The sequence below is a fragment of the Carassius auratus genome, chromosome 32 (genome assembly GCF_003368295.1).
Source record: "Carassius auratus strain Wakin chromosome 32, ASM336829v1, whole genome shotgun sequence".
Lineage (NCBI taxonomy): Eukaryota > Metazoa > Chordata > Actinopteri > Cypriniformes > Cyprinidae > Carassius > Carassius auratus.
Window position 1 is genome coordinate 13,312,062 of NC_039274.1, and position 14,126 is coordinate 13,326,187.

Sequence of the window (14,126 nt, forward strand, 5' to 3'; positions counted from 1 at the left end):
ATAGCAGAGGTTTTCGACTCTCTCCCTTGAGTCCCCCAACACTACACATTTTGAATGTGTCCCATTTCAGATCTTTATCATCTTATATTATCTTTATGTTATATACGTAATTAAAATATTTATTTATTTATTTATTTCCATGAAGATTTAAGTAAACCACGAGTAGATATTTTCTCTTCTTTGGTATTTTTTTTTCATCAGCTGATACTTTTTCATTTTCCATGAGCCTTATTTATATTTTGCCTCTTTTTCTACTTTGTAATTTTTCGCAGTTTTCATATTCTTCTTTACTTCTTTCTTGGTTTTCCCCTTTGATGCACTCTCTTTTACTTTAAGTTTCTCTTTCTCCAGATTTCCCCTTTCTTCCTTTTGTTTGACCAGTCTTTCCTTTTCCACTCTCTCTTTCTTAAGTCTTTCTTTTCCCACCTTTTCTTTAGCCAATCTTTCTTTTTCTGCTTTTTCTTTAGCGAATCTCTCTTTTTCAGATTTTTCTTTGGCCAGCTTTTCTTTTCCCACCTTTTCTTTGGCCAGTCTTCCTTTTTCTGCTTTTTCTTTAGCAAGTCTTTCTTTTCCCAACTTTTCTTTAACCAATCTTTCTTTTTCTGCCTTTTCTTTAGCAAGTCTTTCTTTTCCCAACTTTTCTTTAGCCAATCTTTCTTTTTCTGATTTTTCTTTGGCCAGCCTCTCTTTTCCCACCTTTTCTTTGGCCAGTCTTCCTTTTTCTGCTTTTTCTTTAGCAAGTCTTTCTTTTCCCAACTTTTCTTTAGCCAATCTTTCTATTTCTGCTTTTTCTTTGGTCATTCTTTCTTTATCTGATCTCTTGCTCTCCAGTCTTTCCTGTTCTACTTTTTCCTTAGACATTTTTTCTTTTTTTGCCTTTTCTTTTTCATGTTTTAACTTTTCTGCCCTCTCTTTTTCCAGTTTTTCTTTCTCTGATTTTTCTTTAGCGAGTTTTTCCTTTTTTGCTTTTTCTTTAGCCAGTCTTTCCTTTTCTGATTTGTCTTTCTCCATCCTTTCTTTTACTACTTTTTCTTTGGACAGTTTTTCTTGTTCCACTCTTTCTCTATCTGCTTTCCCCTTGGCTAGTTTCTCCTCCCGTTCTCTTTGTATTCGTTCTTCTTGAAGCTTAACTTCTGCCTCTTCTTTGCCTTTTTTGGCTGGAATAGCAGCTTGTCTGTCCTCTTTATCTTGAGCCAAAACACTACGGACCTCAGCAAGGGCTAGTTTGGCAATCTTTTTGACTTCAATCTTCTCATGAATAATTTGTAGCTGCTCCTTTAGAGCTGCTTTCAGCTTTTGGCCAATATCCCTGGTAGGATGTTCTGAGAATGAATGGGACAAAAATTTACATCTCAGAAGGCTCATCATTCATGTGCCATGCAAACACATATATTATGTGACTGAGCTGTCTTAGGTAAATGAATAACTGTCTACCTGTTTATAAATTCATGATTCAGTTCTTACATTTAAATTTTTCTGATGCTGAGTTTATTGTTGCATTTTTGCAATTGATGTCCCTTGTATTTTAAAACACATGTTAATGTAAAACATTACATGCTGCGCATGCACACACAGTTTGTATGCATTTATATATCTATATTTATATAGACGTATAATGTGTTCTGCAGTGGGGGGGGGGGGGGGGGGGGTCATGCAGGTTTTGGAACAACATGAGGGTGAGTAAAACATGACTTATTTCTTAGGGTCACTGAAGCTAATTTACTATGCTACAAACTCCATAGCTCATGCTAAGTACCTCTGTCTGTTTTATGCCCCACTTCTTTAGGGCTCTCATCTGCATTGAAAGAGGGGCAAACAGAAGTTAGAAGAATGAATAACCGGTGTAATTGAAAGCTGTGTAATTGTTGCAACTGCCAAGTTAGAGAACACATGCTCTACTAAAATAGCAATCCAATACCCGGCACAAACATCTTTAGCTTAATATTAAAACATAATAATAAATAAATAAATCAACTAGTAAGAGATAGTAAGGAATCATATCAGATGGCATTAGTTAATTCAATATATTACTTTTCAAAAGGTTATTTCACACAAAAATGATAATTTATTCACCCTCATGTCATTCTATCTGTCTTCAGAACAGAAATTAAGATATTTAATTATTTCTTCTAAAAACTATTTAAAGAGTTTGTTCACCCAAAAATGAAAATTAGGCTCCATTTTACTCACCTCCAAGGCATTCTAGGTGTATATTCAACTTCTATTATTACAGTCAGTGGATGTTGCATTGCTCTAGTCAAAAAGAAGTGAAATAAAAACACTCCATCCATAAAAAAACAAAAACAAAGAAAAAGTGTCTCACATGGCTCCGGGGGGTGAACAAAGTCCTCCTGTAGTGAAGAGATGCGTTTTTGTAAGAAAAATATCCATATTCAAAATGTAATCTAGCTTGCCCTCACTGTTGTACATGGAAGCAGTTCCGGGGGAATGACGTATGAGGTCAGCTTTGCGAATGCAATGCTCAGAAGTGACGCACTTGGAAATGTAGCGGAGAGATTAAAACAAAACCATGGTCAAGAATTAGTACACAACAAGGATTTGTAAAGAAGAATGTTAGAGGATTTCGATATGAGCCAAGAGTAGGGCTGGATAATATATTGAACAATATGATCATGCGCATGTCGTCAGTAAAGTCCGTTCCATGATTAGCGGTAAATCCCTATCACCTGCTTTCAAATGGAGCGGCAGTTAATGCACAGAGCTGTAATTCACTGACAAGTTACGCTATATAGAGTTCATTATCGAAGGCGATTCATCTTCAATAATGAACTCTATATAGTGTAGCTTGTCAGTGAACTATGGCTCTGTGTATTAACTGCCACTTCATTTGAAAGCAGGTGATGGGGATTTACCGCCAATCATGGAACCAAATTTACTGATGAGATGTGCTTGATCATATCGTTCGATATATTGTCCAGCCTTAGCCAGGAGGAGACTTTGGTTCCTTTGATCCTGTTAACAAACATTGGTTTTCATGAGACTCATTTGATTATTATGTTTTAAATATGGATATTTTTCTTACAAAAACACATGAATTCACTACAGGAGGCCTTTGTTCACCCCCAGGAGCCATGTGAGACACTTTTTTTAATGGATGGGTGCTCTTTATTTAATTTCATTTGTACTGAAGCAATGCAGGACCCGCTGACTGCATTGATAGAGCTTGAAAGATCAAAGACATTTTTTTTTGTATTAACTCTGACTTGATTCGTCTGAAAAAAGAAAGTCATATACACCTAGGATGCCACGGGGTAAAACACAGCCTAATTTCCATTTTTGGCTGAACTAACCCTTCAACTTAAGTTTGTTTTTCCTCCTTAGTATCCAAATAGCATTGTCTGTAGGAGAAAAAATAAGAATGATAAACAGACCCTCACAAAGGCACATGCACAGACAGGTAACACTGACTATCACCAGACGATGTCATCCACAGCAATTAAACACTGTAAAAATAAAAATAAAAAGACTTTCAGAACTTTTAGAAAATTATTCTTGTCAGAAGAAATACTCCCATGGTTATGTTACTGGGTTTTAGAAGGGGCAAAATATTGGTCTGCATCAACTAGGGTGCATCGCTGGAATTGGGTAAAGAACTGGTAAATGCATTATTAAAACCTAGAAGGTGAGTCAACTTTACATTTACATTCATGCATTTAGCAGACACTTTTATTCAAAGTGATATCCAGTGCATTCAATGCTCTACCACCGAGCTACAGGAACACTGTTAAATTATTTCATTTTCATGGTTCATGTTTGTGATTTTTATTCATATAAACTTTGGCTTCTGACCTTTAAATCAAAACATGTGATTTTATTACATCAATCACTGCTTTATTTATTCACAAACACAAGTATCTTGATGATATTTGCGTATTTTAATTTCATTTTTATTACAAGTAGGCCAAAAGTGCCCCCTAAGTACATAAAACGCCTTAAAGGCTAGGCATTATGGCATGGGGGAGGCTGCCACTGCTGCATGCATTAGTAACTGTTGACTCTATCGCAAGTGCATTCTCTAATTAAATGCAGCAATCCAAAACATCATTCAGGCAAAAGTTCTCTTCAAGAAAGACCACACTGTTTATGTGATTTTATTGCTAGCACACTCTGAGTACATTGTGACCTATTCATCTTATCAGCAAGGCACATCGGCATATTTTTTTTTTCTCAAAGGTCCGTTGTCATCTTACAGTACTAGAGCAGACTCTAGAGACGGAATCATTATCTGTGTTTCCACTGTTAAACCAAAAGTGAGCTTGCTAGTGTATGCCAAGTCCAGTTGCGTTTTCACCGTCACTTCCGATGCTTGATCGTTGCCTCATCGTGGCATCAATGGGGCCAATGGCCAGGGATTTTCAGTCGACCAAATACCTTGGTCCAAAACGGAGCATTTATCCGAGTTAGAGACGGACGACACCCCTGTTTATTTCCCATTTTTTCATAATCAAGCAATCAACTAGCATCGACATTTAAGACATTTAAAAAATTTTAATGGCAAAACTATCTTTCAGACAACAGCGACTGCCTGAATTAACTTATGATTGCGACTCGATGGGAATTCTGATCACCAAATTAGGCTGAGATGTATTATACACTATACTAAAGGCTACTTGGTAACATACAGTAAAAACTTGTTATGCTTATGAAATTACCAGAGATCGCTTGAAGAACTTAGACAAATTATATCAGATTATAATTATGTATTTACATGTATTTGGTTTAATATGTCTGCCTCTTCCATGCATTTTTGTTTAAACCCGATTTCTACATCCAAATATGTCATAAATTTCATATACTCTGTGTAACTCAGATTTTCTGTCAGTGAGCTTCTTCTGTTGCTTTGGCTGAAAGGATAACAGTACAGTGAGAAAGGATGGCGGTCAAACCTCCTCAGATTACATGCATCATGGAAAATTAATATAAATGTTCATTCTTTCTAAAGAAATGTGACAGAAACATACAAGGTTTTATCAATATTTTTCTCTGTAATGAAGTTGCTTTGTGCATTCCTGTCATCACTTTCTAATTATTTATCTTTTAATATGAAATAATGATAAATAATTTGATTAAGCATGAATAAGTTACTATTTGTTATGGTAAATTGTAAAATATTGATACTGAAGTAGGGTTGGTAACACTAAGGATAATAAATGCTGTAGAAATATTGTTTATTGTTAGATTGCTAATTTTTTCTCAACTTTAAACTTTTTCTAATACCTTTAATTTTATAATAATTTTAATATAAATAAATAATTTTATAGTTCTTTAAACTTTAAAAGTCGTTAAATATTAAAGTTGTTATTTGTTATCATTAATGCAAATTATCACTGTATAACTAAAATATTAATATTTAACTTTACAGTAAATTTTTAATGGTCAAATAGTGTTTTTTTTTGTTTTGTTATAAACCTCAGTACTATTTTACTTGAAGTGTTGTATTTGTTTTCATTCAGTATTCATTTTAAAAACTATTGGTTGATTCATCTGTTATTTTTAGTTATTGCTATAATCAACTATCGCTCAATAGTGTCAATTCAGTTCAACAACTTTCACATGTATGAAAATATTTAGAAATTTGTGTCAGTTCATCATAAACAGAACCCATCAGCAGTTTACTGTTGGAAATTTGCTGCAGCGCATCCAGTGAAGACAGCTTAATAGTTTTTATTGCATTTTGGCGCTGCTTGCGTCCAGTGTAGACAGTGTTAAAGAGTAGAATATGTTCAGCCCCTTTCCTCCGAATATTCAATGTTGATTACTACCGAAGCTTTGAAGCTGAGAAAATGGTATTCTGACCAGCCCTAATGCGTACAAGTACAAGATGAGTACAAGTACTTTGTGCAAATTAACAGCCAATATTGTTGAAGCACATTGCATTACACAGATGACCTTCTCAAATGTTGGAACAAAGACTGAACCATGCAGGGATCTACAAAGTGATGCATCAGCCAACAGTTTCATGGAGGAGTAGTGCCACATAAAAATTATCGAAAGTGTTGATTATTAAAAACAGAAATGATCATTATATTAATAAAAAAAACAGGAAAAAAAACATTTCACATTGACAGAATTTTTTAAAACCAAATTACCCCAATTAAATAAAACAATAATAATAAATTGATTAATAATTTTAATTGCTTTTTTTAATCTATTCACCAAATACTTTTTAATCATTCTGAAAAAAAAAAAACCCTGAATTGTATTTATTCATAAAATACATTTACATCATATTTTAAACATGAATTCAATCATTTTAAAATTGAAGTAAATTTATTTTGTTTTGCGGTTACAAATAACCATTAATTTGTCAATTTGAAAAGTTTTTTTAACCAAAACTTCAGTCAATCTTGGTTGCCAAGAGCCAAGTGAGAACAAAATGCATCCTCAAAGACATCAAACAACAAACCAATGGATACCTTTCAACATGCCAGTGTAACAAAAACTAAAACTTTTTGCAGCTTTTCCAGTGCAAGCAAACACAATCGACAAATATAAAACTTAGGTACAAGTGCCCGTGATAGCCACAAAATGTCTTTACATGTATGCTTGGAATGGCCTGCTTGGATACGGTCTCCCTCTATTGTGATATTTTTTCTTTGTGAGGTTTTTTCTTTATTAGCAATCTCTGAAGGAGAGAAAGTTATAAGAATGATACCTATAAATAGAAATGCATGTATGTACACACATAGAAAGATAAATAAATGCTAACTACCACAAGAAAACACTACAGCAGTTATTAACCACTGCATATAAAACAAGCACTTCACACTTACCTGACTTAAAAAAAAAAAAAAAAAAAAAAAAAAAAAAAAAAAATATATATCTTGATTTTATTCAGAGATTGTAAGAACCCATTCAGGAAGCAAATAAGTGTGAAGTTTGCAAAGCTGGATCATTTGTGGAGTCACTTAACTATGCAATATGTGTTTGCTGTAGAAAGCATACATTTATTTATTTTTATTTATTTTTTTTATTTAGTTATTTATAACGTAAATTATTATTGTTATCTCTGGGGCCTGTGCAAGATGCAATATACTAGTGCAATACAGAATGAAAAATCTACATTTTATGGGTTTAGTGCAATTTACAATGTATATGTGTTATAGATACTGTAGATTTATGTTTTTCTTGTGTCTTTTTAAACTTGACTTGACTCTATGAGCAACAACCGCACAAGAGTTCCTATGTGTGCAAGCACAAATGGCAAATAAAGTTCTTGAATCTTGAATCTTGAATCTTATTTGCAGGTTAAGTGGAAAAAATTATTTCCAGGTCAATAAACAGGTGACTCTCTCAACTTCCATAATAATAATAAAAACTAAATAAATTTGATTAAAGTAGCTAATTTTCAATAAATGGCCCTGTGTTTGTGGAGATAATGTGAAACAGATCTAAGTTAGACAATGTTTCATCTGTTATTTAATGAGACAAAGCTTACTGCTCACTACCAAGGTAACAAATCTGGCACATCAACTGCTAGTGATTATTCTGAACGTGTCAGAACTATAAATAAAGTTTATAACCGAGAAAGAATTAAGAAAAGAGAAACAAACTATGAGCTACGAGACACCAGTCTTACTAACACAAAAATAAATCGTTTTAATGCTAAGTATTTGCTCACATTATCAAATGACAGGAAACCTCAAATGCAGACACACTTGAGACATGGCGGAGGAGTCTACTACCATCACATTTAAATTTAGTGGCACAGGAAAAGCTTCTTAAGACCAATTAGTTATCTTAAGTCTGAAAAAAGTGTGTGTGCGTGTGTACAGGTTTTTCTATACTGGTGGAATACACACCAACTCATGGGGACTTGTGTCACTGTTGGGACCTAAATTGAGGTCCCCATGGGTACAGAAGCTTATAAATCATACAGAAATTAGATTGTAAAAATGCACAAAGTTTTCTGTGAGGGGTAGGTGTAGGTCTAGGGCGATGCAAAATACAGTTTGTACATATAAAAAATATTACACCTATGGGGAGTCCCTACAAGGATAGTGAACCAGACTTTGTGTGTGTGTGTGTGTGTGTGTGTGTGTGTGTAACCTCAGTCAGTGATGCAGGGAAAAAGTAACATACACAAGTAAATTCCACTCACCCAACAAAACTTTGGCATCTTCTACATCAGAGTCTCCATCGCCATCAGCATCATATATTCCTTCAAGAGCACCTTTCATTGAGGAAGGATAAAAGACTTGTGAAACAAACAAGTAAATATGCAGAGCAAACAGGGTCCAACACATTAACACTGTAAACCAAATGCATATCCAAACATAATTTCTTGCCTAAAACCCTGTTTGTGCTTTTGTCGGTCTTGTACACCTACAATGAATAATGAAGTGGTTAAGACCCATTCACACTGAGCATGACTTCACAGTGTACATCTCTGGTTTGAACAATAAAAAGCTTTACTGATGGATGTGAACTCTCTGTTATATGTCTCCTTCAAAAAAATCAAAGACTGAAAAAAAAACCTGTTAAATTTGTCTGTCAAGACATGAATACTCAGAGACAAGCAATAAATAAATTCTACACTGGTGTTCTGTCGTACAAGCATGGTTTGGTTTGTGTTGTATTAGTTTCGACCTTCACTATAATTAGTTAGCTGACTAAAAATTGACAGTGATGAGTTCTGCATTAACCCAGTTGAATAGAAGTTGAACATTCTTAGACTCCCAGTGGTGAGAAAAAATAAATGCAGAGCACACAACATTTAGTGTGAAACAAACGCTCAGTAACTAAAAAATGCGGTGCTCTTAATGAAAACTGAAAAACAATCCACAAGCAGTTTTGTAGAGACATTTTTTGTAGAGGTGAAGGGGATTTACTATTTTCTAAAACATATGGAAGAATATCATTGTGTTGTTTTTCTTTAAAAAAATAAGTTTTAATAATTTTAGCAGTAGTAGTAATAGTATTACATAAATTTCTACTGAAAAAGTAATATATTTTTGGCACAATATTAAACCAAATGTTTATTTTGATGGGTTGCTGTATACCTTTAAATTTCAGTGTTTACTGTATATGATATGATGGTAGTTTTACTTAAAGCTGCGGTAGGTAACTATTGACGCTCTAGCGGTTAATAAACAGAACTGCTTGCGTCTTGAGGAAGAACATCGTAGCCGGAACTACTTCTCTCTGTTTATGTCTATGAAGAATCACAAAGGTACTGGGTTACTCCGCCGCGGTATCCCCGAAGCAATCTAAAATAGTCAGAATATAAACACTTATTATAGGTACCACCCTAGTGATTCAGTACAAGCTAAAAACACGGTTTAGAAAATGGATTCATGGTGTATTACGCTTATTATATACATTTTTCTACATATTGAACACAAACAAAGTTACGAACCGCAGCTCTGATTGGTTGTTTCTTAACGGGAGCAGATGACTTTCTGCAAATGACAATAGGACCACTGGGAGAAGCCAGAGGAGCTTGATTTTTTTCACAGATTATTTGTCTCATATTCTACTGTCAGGACATAATGACAGGTTTAACAAATATGTAAATTTCCACATTTCTATCCTTATTCTTCCAGCCATTTGTAAATTTAAGGTGTCTGGCTTCTAGTGTCATCCACTTCCATCTACTTTTAGCTGTACAAAACAGCTTGTTTTGCTGCTCGATATTGCAAACGGTTGTGTCTTACCACATTATTTTAATGTATTCTTAATTATGAACACACTGGCTTGTAGTGCAAACAGTTTTACCGTTTACTGCACTTTTCTCTTTACTTCCCAACTGGGTCTAGTAAACCGGATGTCTCACACATTCACAGAAAACAGCTTATTTCTGCATTAAAAAATAAGGTGGACAGATGTGACAATGTGTTATGAACTTGTACACTCAATGCCAAGAAGGGTAGAACAGAACACTTATTAAGTTATGAAGGATATACCAAGTACAAGAGCATTTACACTTTTTTAATCAAGTTTAGTCAACATTTAATCAGTGTTTTTTGCAACTCTTTAACAAAATAATTTACTATATGTTTACTATATTTAATCTTTCTATGAATTGTATTTGTTATCATTAAGGGAAAATAATAAAAGAAAAAATAAAGACAAGGGTTCTCAAGGGTTATCTCATACATTCATAAATTTTACATCACTATAAAAAAATTGTAAACACTCCAGAAATTAGTGCTGTGCCAGAAATTGTATCTCGTCAGTAAAGGCGCTCCTGTGATTAGAAGTACATCTCCACCATTTGCATTCAGATCAGGGTTGCCAGGTTTTCAAAACAAATCCTGCCCACTTGTTTCTCAAAACTAGTCCAAAACTAGCCCAATCACGTTTCCATGAGGTTTCCTGATAAAAACTGTTTCCCGGGGTTAAATACACATTTTTCAGGAGGGTTGCCTTGGTAAACTTCAGATTTCAGGGGCTAAACATCCAGTTATTGGTATCGGGGTCACTTCAACCCGTGGACGTGAAAAACAACTGTGGACTTGGCAACACTGGTTCAGGTGGAGCGGCACTTACTACGCCTATACTGGACCCATAGTCCACCGACAAGCTACACAAAATCGCTTTCAAAATCGACAAAGAATCGCCTGCGATTTTGAAATTAATTTTGTGAGGATTTTCTGTGAACTATGGCTCTGTGTAGTAAAGGCTAACCAATTTGGCCAAGTCTGGGGTTGTTTTTCATGTCAGCGGGTCGAAGCGACCCTGATACAAATAGTGTAATGTTTAGCCCCTAAAATGCAAATTTTACCAAGGGAACCCCACCAAAAAATTTGTATTTTATCACCCGGAACGAAACGCAATTGGGCTAGATTTGAGACGTAATTGGGCAGGTTTAGTTTCGAAAACCTGGCAACCCTGATCTAAACACACATGCTGGAGATATACTACTAATCATAGGAGTGGCTTTACTGACAAGATGCACATGAAAATCGCATTCAATTTTTTTTGCACAGCCCTACCAAATATCTCAATTTGTGTTAAAAGTAGTAATTTCACCAAAAAGTGAACAGTCTACATTTCTAAACAGATTTCTGTTTTAAAAAATACTTACCAACCACACTGTTGTAGTCAACAAGGTCAAACCACACAACACCCACAGACAGCCAAGCCCCCAGCAAAGCCAGCACCAACAGCCAGCTAAAGAAAGAGTTTCCCTCTGTCTTTTTTTCATTCTTAATTGCTGTATTTCCACCTGGAGAGTCTGAGAAGACACGTACACAGAATGAGATACTCAAAGATACCGTATCTGTCAGAAGATATCATTCTAATTTGAATACAAACTAAATGTACACTGAAAACCTTAATACAGAATTAGAATCAGAATAGGTTTTCAAAAATGCTAGTTAAGCAAATACAAAAAATAAATATCATGTTAGAGTTAGTTCACCCGTTATCATTTACTAACCTCATTTCATTCCAAATCCATGAAAAAAATAATTCATCTTCAGAACATTAATAATTAAAAAAAATTTGGTACTATGGTTTGATAAATATACTGAACTTTATTATAAATGCAACACTTTTGTTTTTGCCCCCATTTTTCATGGGCTGAACTCAAAGATCGAATACTTTTTCTATGTACGCAAAAGGCCTATTTCTCTCAAATACTGTTCACAAATCTGTCTAAATCTGGGTTAGTGAGCACTTCTCCTTTGCCGAGATAATCCATCCACCTCACGAGTGCGGCATATCAAGATTCTGATTAGACAGCATGATTATTGCAAAGGTGTGCGTAGGCTGGCCACAATAAAATTGCCACTCTGAAATGTGCAGTTTTGTCACACAGCACAGTGTCACAGATGTCACAAGTTTTGAGGGAGTGTTCAATTGGTGACTGCAGGAATGTCCACCAGGTTTCAGCAGTCGCATTCCTTGTGTCAAGCCATTCTTGAACAACAGACAGTGTCAGAAGCGTCTCGCCTTGGCTAAAGACAAAAAGGACTGGACTGCTGCTGAGTGGTCCAAAGTTATGTTCTCTGATGAAAGTAAATTTTGCATTTCCTTTGGAAATCAGAATCCCAGAGTCTAGAGCCCCCTTCCTCAAATCTTGCCCTGGAGGTCCAATGGACTGCAGAGTTTGGCTCCAACCCTGATCAAAGCCACCTGAGGTCGGGTGTTAAGTTTCCATAGTCAGAGATGGTTTGCGGTGCCATGTCATCTGCTGGTGTTGGTCCACTGTGTTTTCTGAGGTCAAAGTTTAACGCAGCCGTATACCAGGAAGTTTTAGAGCACTTCATGCTTCCTGGTGCTGACCAACTTTATGGAGATGCAGATTTCATTTTCCAACAGGACTTGGCATCTGCACACATTGCCAAAGCTTCCAGTACCTGGTTTAAGGACCATGGTATCCCTGTTCTTAATTGGCCAGCAAACTCGCCTGACCCTAACCCCATAGAAAATCTATGGGGTATTGTGAAGAGGAAGATGCCATATGCCAGACCCAACAATGCAGCACATATGAAGGCCACTATCAGAGCAACCTGGGCTCTCATAAAACCTTAGCAGTGCCACAGACTGATCGACTCCATGCCGCATTGCTGCAGTAATTCAGGCAAAAGGAGCCCCAACTAAGTATTGAGTGCTGTACATGGTCATACTTTTCATGTTCATATTTTTCAGTTGGCTAAGATTTCTAAAAATCCTTTCTTTGTATTGGTCTTAAGTAATATTCTAATTTGGGATTTTCCTCATCAGTTATAATCATCAAAATTTTAAGAAATAAACATTTGAAATATATCAGTCTGTGTGTATTGAATTAATATAATATAGGAGTTTCACTTTATGAATGGAATTAGTGATATAAATCAACTTTTTGATGATATTATAATTATATGACCAGCACATGTATATATTCGGTTTTCTATATATAGTAACAGTCAAATGTTTGGACACACAAATGGGAAAGTGTCCAAACATTTGACTGATACTGTACTATAATATACATGAAGAATATCGGCCGATATATCGGTATCTGTCTGTTTTTTTTTTTACTCCCTAATATTGGTTCTAAAATACATATCGGTCAGGCCCTAATATATATACAACCAGTTATCAAACCATCAAACATACATTTGTTAAATGAAATCAATTCAAATGTAAAAATTACAGAAAGTTGTTATAAGTAAAACTACAGTGGTATGTTATGAATGATTGAACTACAAATGGCATGACATTATAAACAATTTAACAAGCTCAGATTTTATGAAAAATACAATACACAAACACACAGAGATTAACTTTAGACTTCATGCTCCAACCAGTTCAACAAACCCACATGAAACATTACACTATATCTGACAGATGTAGATTTTGCTCTCACCACACAAGAAAAAAAAAAGAAAAAAAAAAAAAACACGTCTAAACATGTCAGACAATACCTGTCATTTTTGCTCCAGCTACACTGGTTTCCCCCATCCTTTGGGGTTTTTAGATTTTGCAGACTAAACTGCAAAAAAAAGCAAAGGTTTTATTGCTCACATGAAGTACATCTCACTGGTTTAGCTGCAACATGATATATGCACTACCTCCTAGGTATTTTTAGAGCTGCTGTACACAACCACTTTTGGACCTCATAAGGACACAACAGTTTTAGCTAAACACACACATACTTACTGACTACTGAGAAAAGCTTGTCACAACTGACCACTGAGACCACCTCCCTACATTTCATTCAAGACAAAGATAAGACTTTTATGATATATATTTTTACTTTTCATATTTTTTTAAGTGTTAGTACAGATTAGTTAATTATTATAATTTTTTTTGTTGTTGTAATAAAACGTTAAATAAATCATGAAAGTACCAAAATCCACCCAGACTAAATATTCTATGGCATATTCTGTTCGTGTAAAAATAACATAGGATAGGATGCGTGAAAACCCTTAAAAATAATGTGTATTTAATTTTATATTGTATTGTATATAATATATCAACTGAGAATGATGATGATGATGATGCATCAGCCAGTGTTATTAAAGGGGGGGTGAAATGCTATTTCATGCATACTGAGTTTTTTACACTGTTAAAGAGTTGGATTCCCATGCTAAACATGGACAAAGTTTAAAAAATTAAGTTGTATGTTTGAAGGAGTATTTCTGTTCCAAAAATACTACTTCCGGTTTGTCACA

General features: G+C 34.9%; 1 protein-coding gene across 3 annotated transcripts; it reads right to left on the minus strand.

Moving 5' to 3' along the window:
- Positions 1-110: 110 nt before the first annotated feature.
- LOC113051632 (calponin homology domain-containing protein DDB_G0272472-like) lies at positions 111-13,540 on the minus strand. 3 transcript variants are annotated; one of them, XM_026215538.1, is made up of 6 exons: positions 13,377-13,540; positions 11,051-11,200; positions 8,123-8,194; positions 6,560-6,646; positions 1,757-1,795; positions 111-1,322 (listed from the first exon to the last, which is right to left on the minus strand). In XM_026215538.1, exons 1-6 carry the CDS (start codon positions 13,411-13,413, stop codon positions 229-231), a joined length of 1,479 nt encoding a protein of 492 aa, XP_026071323.1. In that variant the 5' UTR covers positions 13,414-13,540; the 3' UTR covers positions 111-228. The 3 variants fall into 3 exon arrangements, with proteins under 3 accessions (XP_026071323.1, XP_026071324.1, XP_026071325.1); XM_026215539.1 differs by lacking the exon at positions 6,560-6,646; XM_026215540.1 differs by lacking the exons at positions 1,757-1,795; positions 6,560-6,646.
- Between the last annotated feature and the right edge of the window lie 586 nt (positions 13,541-14,126).